Genomic DNA, 11602 nt, shown 5'->3' on the forward strand with positions numbered 1-11602 from the left:
TGCACCTCCACTCAGACAGCAAGCCCTTCAAATGCCTCTACTGCCCGAGCAAGTTTACCCCTGAAGGGCAACCTCACGCGCCACATGAAGGTCAAGCATGGCATCATGGACCGAGGGCTCGACGGTAGAGGTGAGGACCTGACCAAGGTCAAACCATTCGTACCTCCCGCTTTATCTTAGAACTGTTAGAACGGCGAGCATTGGAGTCTGGCCGTTTCTGATCCTCCTCCTCCCTCCTCCCAGTGTTCAGGCGCAGGGCCCGCCTCTGTCTCTCCTCCCCCCTGGGTCTCCTGACCCGCCTCCACCAGGAAGAGCCCTTCGACCTCTCCCAGAAGCCCCGCCCCCACGGCCTGCCCCGCCCCAGCCTGCGCCTGTCCCAGTCTGACGGGGGAGAGCGCGCCCGGCAGCTCCTGCCAGGAGGAGGACGAGGAGGAGAGCCTCTACCGGAGGAGCCAGTACAGCCCCGAGGTGTACCCCCACGAAGCTGCGGGGGAGAAGGGCTACCGGGCTGGACTGGGGGAAGGCGGGAGGGGGTACCCACGTGGGGAGGAGGGGAGAGGGAGGGGGTACCAGACTGGGCTGGAGGAGGAAGGTAGGGGGTACCCACTTGATGGGGAGGAGAGAGGGAGGAGACACCCAGCTGATTTGCCGGGTGAGGAAGTTCAGGCGGGTAAGCTCAGCCCAGGGCAGGCTGACAGGCAGGTGTGCCAGTCTTCTGGTGGCCAGGTGTCCGACACTGGATCCGAACCAGGTGGTCATCCGAGGGATGACACTGCTGACCAGGTGAGATCCCCTGGGCCAGCCATGCCAGAGGTGCCCTGGCCACACACAGAACCAGCTGACAGGGCAAGTCACCAGGGGACAGGTTTACTGGTTTCAGGTGACCCACTAGAAACTGCGAGACAGCTTTACCTGGAGATAAATAGACGGGTGTTTGGGTCAGACCCAGGAAGAGGTGACCAGGTATATCCAAATGATACAGACTCTGAGTCAAGCCAATCAGAGCCAGGTGACATATTTGATCCCCCAGATCCAGACCAATCAGAGCCAGGTGATCCAATTTACCCCCCAAGATCAAACCAATCAGAGCCAGGTGATCCAGTTCCCCCTCCAGAATCGAACCAATCAGAGCCAAATGAACCAGAGAAAGAGGAAGTGGAGGATGTAAAGAGTGATCAGAATGATGAGGATGAGGATCAGGGAGAAAATTTTCCAATATGTGAGGTGTTACCGTAAGGTGTTAGATGTAAAATGACTTCCTCCTCAAGGACCTGTAGTTCTCTAGGTAACATACATACAAAATACAGTGTTTCTTTATTAAACAATTGTTTCAGAGAGGGAGGAAGGAACCATTTAAGTTTTGACTGTATTGTTTAAGCTGTGAAGCTGATTTTAAAACGTGAACAAATATGTCTCTATTAAAATACTTTAATCAGGGTTTATCTGTATATAACATATAAGACAAATATTTTGAAAATTCAAAGATATATTTTCTGTGATTTTGAACTATTCTTTTTTTTCTGTGCACTGTAAATAAACTGCTGATCAAAATGTATGAAAATAGATTTCAGCATGTCCTGTTTCCAGACAATCGAGATACCAATGTTTATTTTTGTTATTCAAAAATGGATGTAATAAAATGCAGTTTTGATGATGTTTAGAATCCTCTTTCACCAACAGAACTTCCGCTGATTCTGTAAATGATTTTCTAATTGACTGAGAAGTCAATAGAATTAGTTTCAATTGGTAAAACACGATCGGGCTTGGGTTCCTGTAATGATTTTGAGCCACTGTCAATGAAAGAAATCACACCTGTGAACCTACTTATGAAACAAATTAAAGATTTGAATACGCTTAAATTGTGACTTGATCTGTTTAAATGAAGTCCAGGAAGGGTGGGTGTTTTCATAAGCAAGGACAAAGCATGAACATTATCGCTGGATCCACACATCTGTTCCCATCAGGGGCTCAGGGCTGTCCACCTGCCCTCCTCTCCCCCACCACGCACACCATCACAAGGACTTTGAAAAAGACCATGCCTTTCTTCTTGGAGAACAGAGATCTCTCACTTCTCTTACAAAGGAAAGGAAGGGGAAGAGAAAAAAAACAAACATCTCCCCTTCTCTCTTTCAGGTCCCAAACAAACCAACACAGAGCAGCGCTCAGTGGGGGTCAGGGGCCCGACTGGACGTCCCCAAACCTGTGTGTGTCTGTGTCTGTGCGTGTGCGTGTGTGTGTGTGTGTGTGTGTGTCTGTGTCTGTGTCTGTGTCTGTGTGTTTGCCTGTGCATGTGTGTCTGTGTGTTTGCCTGTGTATGTGTGTGCCTCTGTTTATATGTGCATGTGTGTGCCTCTGTTTATATGTGCATGTGTGTATTATTGAACTATGAAGAGGCATTAGCAGTGACCTTTCATACATATACCATGGCTGTCAGCCAATCAGATATTGAGGTCAGAACTATTGGTTAAGGAAACGTCCCCTTCACTTTACATTCTGGATGTCTTTTGGGTTTGGTGCACTGAGCACTACTGTATGGACAAGGCAGTACACATGAATGCACAGTACATAAAAGCACAGTGTAGCCCCATAAAATCCCTCTATCAATCAATTAAGCATCGACCTTCCTGTATGTTCAAAATATATCAGATTGTCTCTTGTCTTTAGAGTGTTTTTATGGCAGACAGAGACCGCAGGTCAGGATGAAAGAAGAACTCTGAATCACTTCTATCAGACCAACAATCAAAGGTCACATCACCTTTTTAAACCACAGGTAATATTTTCCCATCAATGCTTACAGAAGATATATTGTGTGTGTGTGAGTGCGTGTGTGAGAGTGAGAGAGTGAGTGAATGAGTGTTCCCTTTTCACCCTCAGACTCAGCTAGTAACCCAAGTTTCAGTTCAGCAGACCTGTGGGTGTGTGTATGAGTGTATGGGTGTGTGTGTGGGGGTGGGTGTGCGCTTGTCTCTTTTTGAACAGGATGAGACAACAGTGCTCCCAACTGCTGATCTGAAGTCAGCTGTGTGACCTTGTCTTCATTGTTGCAGGTAGAGCAGGTGAACCAGTGCGGGCTGATCCTGGACCTGCCTGACACACACTCAGTTCTTCCCCTATCTGTACAGGCTGGTGGTTGGGATGGAAACGTAGAGTAGAGGAGGATGTGAGGAGAGGAGAGGGATGTGAGCACTTCCTCAAACCGTTCACAGTTTCAACTTAGGAATATGGTGTTCTCTGCGTATCTCTCTCTCTCTCTCTCTCTCTCTCTCTCTCTCTCTCTCTCTCTCTCTCTCTCTCTCTTTGTCTCTGTCTCTTTCTGTCTCTCTCTCTCTCTCTCTCTCTCTCTCTCTCTCTGTCTCTCTCTTTGTCTCTGTCTCTCTCTGTCTCTCTGTCTCTCTGTCTCTCTGTCTCTCTCTCTCTCTCTCTCTCTCTCTCTCTCTGTCTCTCTCTTTGTCTCTGTCTCTCTCTGTCTCTCTCTCTCTCTTTGTCTCTGTCTCTTGGTCTCTCCCTCACTCCGTTTGTTTTCAGTCTGATGCTGAACACACAGCAAGTCTGCCAGAAAGCATGTGGGGGCTTCATTTAGGAGGTGCTTGGCTGAGAGGCTAATAGAAGGATGTTGGTGATGAGGGTGGATGCAGCCCTGCAAGAATGACACCTGTACACACACTTCTCCATGGTTATCTAGGAATGACCAATGGTCGGAGGCAAAACAAATATTACACATAATGTGTACTTAAGTATAAACATACCATAACAATGCTCTTTTTCCGCTTGGGGTACCACTGTTGTACATCATCAGTGAGGATAGGAAATAACCTCTTAACATGGTATGAACCAGTGTAAATAAAGCTTATACAACGGGTAGCAGTTAGAGTTTATACCTTTCAGCCCTCTCTGATAAAAAAAACAACAACAACACGAGTTGACAACCTTTAACAACTGTACAACGTTTATACCGACGTGAAGGGTTATGATGGCACCCTGTGGGAAATGCTGCGGATCGTGATGTTACCAGACTTGGCTTGAGAAAACAATTGTCTGTTTTCAAACACAGACTCCTTCCTTTCGCCCGTGCGATGTCAATCCTCCAGTTGGCGAGTCCTCTCCTGGCCTGGCTCACGTCGGTCCCCTTCACGTCACGCCCTGCACGTCTGGGGCACTGTAAACCGCCGTATGAACAGGACATGGAGCGCTTTTGCATGGTCCATCAACCAACTCTTGACTCACGTGGTGACAAAACAGATTGTTAAACATACAGAAGACCACAGAGGGGGCTTCTATAGAGGTCTACTCTGACGTAGAGTTGCTGTATCTGGAGAGGGTTTTACAGTAAAGGGGAAGCAGACGGGATGATCACCACAAAGGTATAGAGAAATGATACTTCTGGATTCTTATCACCAATCCGCAGTTTCTAACATTCACATCCACCGACACATGCAAGGATGTTAAGCTTTTCTCTTATCTTGATTTGGTCATATATACTTGTATGACGCTGTGAGGAACACAGTAGCAAATCTTTGCTTAGAAACAACAGAGGGTTCTCTCTTTCTCTATTTTCCTGTGCGGTGGTGATGTGACCTGTTCCAGGCTACATTCTGAGGCACAGTGATTGAAGTGGACAAAGGTTACAGAGGACAGTTCTAGAATCTTCAGTGTAGAACTTTCTAGAATCTAATTCTACAGTACGAGGGCAAAGTTCCAGAAGGGTAAAAGGGTAGCTGGAGCAAGGCCACAGTCTATCCGTTGGTGGATGGAAGCAGCACCAGTGTTGTGACTAAAACTGTTCACTTCCTGTGTGTTCTCTTTGGCACAGTTCTCAGGTGAGGACTTCCTGTTTTGCTGGTCAGCGACTGAAGCAGAGGGTGCTCAAATTCTTCCAGCTTTTGTTTAGCAGGGGGACCCAGCCCAGACTCAACCTGACACCTCCCTAAATGCTGCAGGAATGCACTTATTATAGGAGGTGATCATTTATTAAATAACAAAAAGTAGGATAAATAAGTTAGGCCTAGCCAGACCACTTTATAGAACGCTTTTCCTAGACTTTATCTATTTATTTTTTAGGAGTGAGGCAGATCTAAGATGTTACATTTAAAAGAATGACAGAAAATCAATTTCCTTGCTGTGTCGTCTTTTGGAGTGAATGTGATGCAATGGGAACTTGGTTTAACCCTCGTGCTGCCTTCGGGTCACATGACCCAAAGGGTCATAACGAACCATCGTTGTGTTTACCCAATTTTACCCAATACAAAAACAAATTAAAATAATTTTCTTTTAACCATCGCAATGTGGGGGGTCTGAGACAGCCTAGCTGTTAAAAGAAAATGCTTCACTTTGTCTTTGTATGCGGTAAATTTGTCGCAATACGACGGTGGGTCACAATGACTGATGGGTCAGAATGACCCGAAGATAACACAAGGGTTAAAGACCAGTTTGCTCCATGAGTGCCGTGGTCAACCTGGACACCACATCCCCCTCACAAGAGCTCCCTCTACCGTCCGATGTTGATATGGCACTTTGGCCAGAAGAGGATGTGTTTTCTTCAAAGATCAAAGCAACTACCACGATTTTATCATTCAAACAATTGTTGTCATATATCAGGGAAACGATCAATGTATTTTAACTCAGCTTACAAGACCAACATCTCTCTGGATCCTGGAGTCCACACAGTAGCCCTATTCTTAAGACCGTACCAATAACATAAGTGGTGGGTTCAATTTCTTTTTTCGAGAATTCTGGGCATTAAAGACAACGTTTTAAAAAAATAAATTGATTATATCACATCTCCAGCGTTAAAATTGAGACAAAAAAAGTTTGATAATTTTAGCTCGTCTATTTGGTGAAGAGACACGATGGTGCGGGCTTCATGAAACCCCTTGTAAAATGTGTCAAGTGGTTTCGCTCAAAAATGGCAGCCTCCGTACTGCAGCGTTGCCTTGGAGCTGTCAAAGTTATCCATAAAAGTGCATATTTGAGTTGTGCAGGTACATTTTATGGTAGCGTGTATTTCTAATATTGTCAGTTGAGAACTGAGTGATTATTTGATATGGTGTAGTCATCAATTTATCTTTATTGTCAGACGTGTTTGTAGCTGTATGCTGGCTTATGTGCTGCTAGCTAGACAACTTGCTACCAACAAGCTAGCAGCTGCAGTGATGTCACAGCTAACGTCTTGTACATTTGGGATCAAAACGAGTACATTGACTATGTTAAATGTCAGCAACTTGATGTCTCCATTTTTTCCATCCGATTAATTTATTGTCATGGTCGAATCACGTACAGGTAGAAGATGGCTATTGTCCGCAGCGTACACAGACACAACGCTGTGGGAAACGAGAAAGAAAGATCCACAAAATCTGGGTAAGGGGTTCATCATGACATCAAGGACGGAATTTAGCTTATTTCTAGCTATGATTTCTAGCCAATTACCATCCCATGCTCCAACACACCTGATTCAAATGAATGGTAGTTACCAGGCTTCTGCTTAGCTTGATGATGACCCAATGATTTGAATCAGGTGTGTTGGTGCAGCGAAACATCTGAACATACAGGACAGTAAGCTCTGAGGACCAAGGTTGAAGACCACTGTACTGCAAGATGCAGCATGCTTGCCCGTGTTGTGGTTCAACTTCATAAATGTGTGTTTATAAATTGAACACAAGGGGGCAGTGTCGCTTTGACGATGCAGATTATGTGCTTAGTGAAGTTTAACAGCACGGGTTTGATAGAGTTATTTGAAATCACGTTAGACAGTCTTGCATATGGTCATAGTGATTGTCAAAGTGTTCTGACTGTGATCTTCTGTGTTCAGCTCAACTGGCTGCCTTCATGGACAGGATTTACGAAAGAAATTTCCCTGTCAGCTCTCTGACTATATCACGGGTATGTCGAGTTATACAAGGCCAAATAACAACATTTCAGCAACATTAATGTATAGGCATTACTAACACTAATGATGAATTCATGAGAAAGATAAAATAGACACATTTTCTGTCCTTTTTTCAGTTTGTGGACAGCATATCATCCAGAGAAGAAGTTGATCAAGCAGAGTATTATCTTTACAGGTAAGAACAGTCTTTCTCGTGAGTTCTCACTGTTCACTGGCTTCATTCAAGAGCTAACTTCTGGCAAACTTCTGTTCTCTGAAACTGGTGCCTCATGATGTAAGAACATTAAACATTCCGTCATGCATGGGTCTTTGTTCTAGACCCTGTACAGTTGGAGGTATGCTGTTTTAAGCCTCTACTCTGGAACCTTTCACTCTCTTTAATGTGATTAAACAGTATTACATATTTAGAATGTAACAGAAAGCAGTCCTTTGTTTAAGGTGTTTTGGCTTTTGGGATTTACTCCATCAAATGGTACTGAATTCTTTTGTGACTGGTGAGTTAGCCTTCTGGGTCAAAGTCCCTTGGAACCCAACAGACCTTGCCCAGAACCTAACCCAATGTTCTAGAACCCTCCATCCCCATGACGTCATGGCCAGCATTCCCTCCATCCCCATGACGTCATGGCCAGCATTCTAAACGTCATCATTCTGTGCGGAATAAGAAATGTCAAAAGGGGATGTTTTGTGAAGGTTGGTCTTCCCTCTGGTCTTGTTCTTGAAGATTCCGCCACAGTCCAAACTGCTGGTACCTCAGAGACTGGACCATCCACAGCTGGGTGCGGCAGTGCCTCAAGTACGGAGCCAAAGACAAGGCCCTGCACACGCTCAAGAACAAGGTACCTTAGAGGGCTTGATGGGGCGGGGGAATAAGCTGATCCTGTTCTCAACGATAGCTAGGCGGTTAGAGTGTTTGACTGCAAATCAAATGGTTGCCGGGTCAAATCCCCCTTGCATGTTCTTGAAATCATTCATTCATTTCATCATTCATTCATTCATTCAGCAGATGAAATCATCTGCTGAATGAATATATTGTAAAACACGCTGCTCACGCACACACTGGTTTGGGATTGTTTCAATATATTCATGTTTATTAGACAGATATCGTCAAGAGGAGCAAAAGCTAGAAGTACATTGTTCCTGTAAAAAAAACAAAAACACTTGGAAATGTCTTCTTGGAAATATTTCTCCACTTCTCCATGCCAGCCTCGTTTTTTGGGGACCTAATGAACCAGAACTGGACTTTTGTCTGTCCTGTGGTCGTGCTCAGGTTAATTCGATCTTTGTCTGTGCTGTGGTTGTGTTCAGGTCCAGTATGGCATATTCCCCGACGAGTTCAGCTTCAACCTGCTCTTGGACGCCTATATTAAGGAGGAAGACTTCAAAGGTGTGACTTCACTGTCGGGAGAGACATAAACCTCCCCCGAAAACACACGTGGTTACACCCCGCTGATGTGTGTGTGTGTACCCATGGTTGTCCTGATGTCTGTGTGTCTTGCCAGGGGCCTGCTCAGTGGTGGAGGAGGTGATGCTCCAGGAGGCCTGTGATCTGCCCTCCACCCAGATCCTCTCTCTCTACGCCCTCAGCCGTTACCTGGCAACCAAGCCAAAGCTCGGGGTGAGCGAGGTTTTCTTTTGAGTTCGGTCGAAATGGCAAAGTGGGCCTTTTCCGCTGGTTCTGTTTGCTTGAAAGTAAGAGTGGGTTTTATGAGTCGCGTTCGGTGGCCTGTAAACACGGGCTGAGCTGGTGTTTCTGTGGGTTGTGTTGGGAACCTGGAGGTGTCGGAGGAGAGAGGCCTGGGAGCGTCGCTGCTGATCGTTGGGCTGAAGCAGGACAACACTGTGGGCCTCAGCGCCCAACTGCTCGGCTCTGCCCTGCTGGGTCAGTATGTCTGTCTCTCTCTCTCTGTGTCTCTCTCTTCTTGTCTCTTTGCCTTTCTCACCGTCACTGTTACTCATGCAGTTATTCTTTCTTCCCCATCGCCTCCGTCTCTCTCTCTCTCTCCTGCCCCCCTTCCTTCCTCCACCTCCTAGGTAAGGTGGAGATGGCCGAGGGGATCCATGCAGTCTTCAGGGGGATGCCTCTGCTGTGGACCCCAGGGTATGTGGGCCGAGCCCTGGCCGTCATGGAGAAAGTGGCTGCAGCCCCTGGAGACGTCAAGTTGACAAAGGATATGGTAGGCAGAATGAACCCCGCCATCCCTCCCCCCTGCCTCCTCCTGACCCCATTGCCCTCTATAAACCCCCAGCCACCACCTGCCTGCCCTCTGCTTCCCCTTAACCCCACTGCCCTCTCGTAAACAGGCCCTAGCCCATGCCCTCCACCCCCTACCTCCAGCCTTCCTCCCTGGTCCCCAGCCCCGGCCGCCTGCCCTCGGCAGGGCTGGTCCCACCAGATCACAAGAGACGGAAGCCTCCCTAAAAGCCGTCTTAACGCATTTAACGTACAGCAACGAGGCACAGAGCAGAGAGCTGCTACTGTCCAGGCACCGCGTCCGACAGGGGGTCTGTTTGCGGCACGACCTCGCCGTTGATGGAGCCCACGCGAGCTGTCACATCCGTGGTTCTGTGAGTCACGCAGGCAGGCGCCCACGGCTCCTCGGCCTGTCAGGGGGGGGGGGGAGGGGCTCAGACGCAGAGTAATGTGATTGGGGGGGTCTGGAGAAGGGGGAGTGGGTGTGAGAAGTGGCCACCAAGGAGCCTGGGGCTGTCTGTCAGAGAGCAGGCCGCTGGTAATGCAGTCAGGACAGATACTAGGACGTTAGCCAGACAGGAAGTAGAGAGAGTCCTGTGAGTGTGCCGGTGATGGCGCTCCCTCAGGTCACCGTTTTCGCACACTGGTGAACAGTCCTGTTGTAGGAGGGCTGTTTATATGGACAATCCAATGTGAAACATAACTTTTGTTTGTGTGTATTTGGCACGTGGGGTTTTCCCCTTTGTATGTATTTACACTCTGCTGCCTTCTAGAGTTGGTATGTATTTGAGTTGTTTGGTCTTGTTTATAGAGTACTAGGCCTCTACTGTAATGTATCTCTCTTCAGTAACTTGGGTGTCTCTTCCAGATTGACTCGGTGGAGGCAGTGCTGAAGGAAATCTCCCCCGCCTCCGACTCGGACTCCTCGGAAGGGGAGGAGTCAGGAGGAGAGGAGGACAGGAAGGGGGAGTCTGGAGGAGAGGAGGACAGGAAGGAGGAGAAGATGGTGGACGAGGATGACCTTGCAGAGAGGGCTAAGCTCCCCCAGTACGCCGGCAGGTTCCAGGTGGGTGCTAGGCTCAGAGATGTGGAAGGGATTGACCTTTCTGCGACTTGAAACGAGTATTTCTGTCTGTCGTAAAGAGCTGCCAAATACCGTGCCCCTCAATATGGGACCTTGGACGCAGTATAATGGTCCTTAAAGTCGAGCTTAAATGATAAATGTCTCTCTGACTGTCAGTTCACATCCCATTCATAATGTACACCTTTTTAACAATTATGCAAAAACATTTACTAAAAATAATTTTAGCATTTCTTTGTATTCTTACATTAAAATGTTTTTGTTTTTTTTGCATCCTATAAAACAAAATATGATGAATGCTTACACAAGCATGTACCAACCGATTTCAACCAATGATATCCACCCATCAGTCATCTTTTAGCGGCACATGGCTAAGATTCTTTAGTGGGCTACCTAGCAACGTTATGATACATCAGGGTGTGTATTCGGGTGTTCGCCGCGGTCAAATCTGAATTCCTCCCAGCGTTAAGCATCTCCTCTCTCTACTCGCTTTCTTCCAGGAGCTGCTCAGTCAGCTGCAGTCCCAGGGGAAGGTGGACGCAGCCCCCCTGGAGGCCCTGGTCTCTGCCCTGGCCCAGCAGGCCCTGCCCCGGGCCGAGGAGCCCGACCTGGAGCAGTACGCGGGCCGGGTGCGGGACTGGGAGTCGGAGAGGAGGCAGCTGATCCAGAGGGAGGTGGAGGCCAGGGAGAGGGCGGAGATCGAGAAGCAGGCTCGGATCGAGGCCAGGGCAGCCGCTCAGCAGGGATAGGTGGATCACGACCCGAGACTGGATTCCTACTGGTGGATTCGTAGCACGACCCTAGTAGGACTCTAAACTGCCGCCCCACCAACTGTTCTGACAGCATCTCGTAAGTGGCTGGTCACCGTGGATGAACGTTGGAGACAGTCAAGAACTTTGAGAGTCAAGGACTTCGCTCTTTTCCTTGTCCGTAAAATAGCTTCACGTCATCGACATTCATACGTCAACACATCAAATCAGTGAACACTCGCCCCCCTTTTTTTCCTGTACAAAATACGAGTTGCCGTGTCGCATGTGTGCGAGGTCACTGCAACCCCAAACCGTTGGCGCGTTAACAATATTTATGTATCTCAAAAAATAAAATGCTATTTGTGAATCCCATTCTGCTGGCGTGCAGCTGTGTGCTTGGTAAGCAGCTGTTCCTGTTGTGGCAGTGGCTCTGTGGTGTTGTGGACAAACGCTCAGACTCTGATTGTTAGGTACTGGTGTTTGCCATGACCTCATGTAAGCAAATGGAGGGAAAGAGGTAAAAATCCAACCATCACATCCTCCCACTCCTTTTCCTCTCCTGTCACTCCCAGGACTCTCTTTGAGAGAGAGAGAAAGAGAGAGGCTATGTGTGTGTGTGTGAGAGATACAGTACTGTAAGAGAGAATGGGAGAGAGAAACCCTTATTTGAGTGTGTAAACCGAACAGAGAGAGAGAGG

The 11602-nt window shown here is 47.6% G+C and overlaps 1 protein-coding gene and 1 pseudogene across 2 annotated transcripts; both read left to right on the forward strand.

Annotated features, from left to right (window-relative positions):
- Positions 1–2: 2 nt before the first annotated feature.
- Positions 3–1849, forward strand: LOC134012343 (uncharacterized; annotated as a pseudogene).
- Positions 1850–5846: 3997 nt separating this feature from the next.
- Positions 5847–11276, forward strand: mrps27 (mitochondrial ribosomal protein S27). 2 transcript variants are annotated; one of them, XM_062451745.1, is made up of 11 exons: positions 5847–5978; positions 6277–6354; positions 6806–6876; positions 7000–7058; positions 7605–7719; positions 8189–8267; positions 8383–8498; positions 8660–8762; positions 8915–9057; positions 9943–10140; positions 10656–11276. In XM_062451745.1, exons 1-11 carry the CDS (start codon positions 5861–5863, stop codon positions 10902–10904), a joined length of 1329 nt encoding a protein of 442 aa, XP_062307729.1. In that variant the 5' UTR covers positions 5847–5860; the 3' UTR covers positions 10905–11276. The 2 variants fall into 2 exon arrangements, with proteins under 2 accessions (XP_062307729.1, XP_062307731.1); XM_062451747.1 differs by lacking the exons at positions 5847–5978; positions 6277–6354 and adding an exon at positions 6517–6632.
- Positions 11277–11602: the final 326 nt, after the last annotated feature.

Source organism: Osmerus eperlanus, chromosome 25, assembly GCF_963692335.1.
Source record: "Osmerus eperlanus chromosome 25, fOsmEpe2.1, whole genome shotgun sequence".
NCBI classification, from domain to species: domain Eukaryota; kingdom Metazoa; phylum Chordata; class Actinopteri; order Osmeriformes; family Osmeridae; genus Osmerus; species Osmerus eperlanus.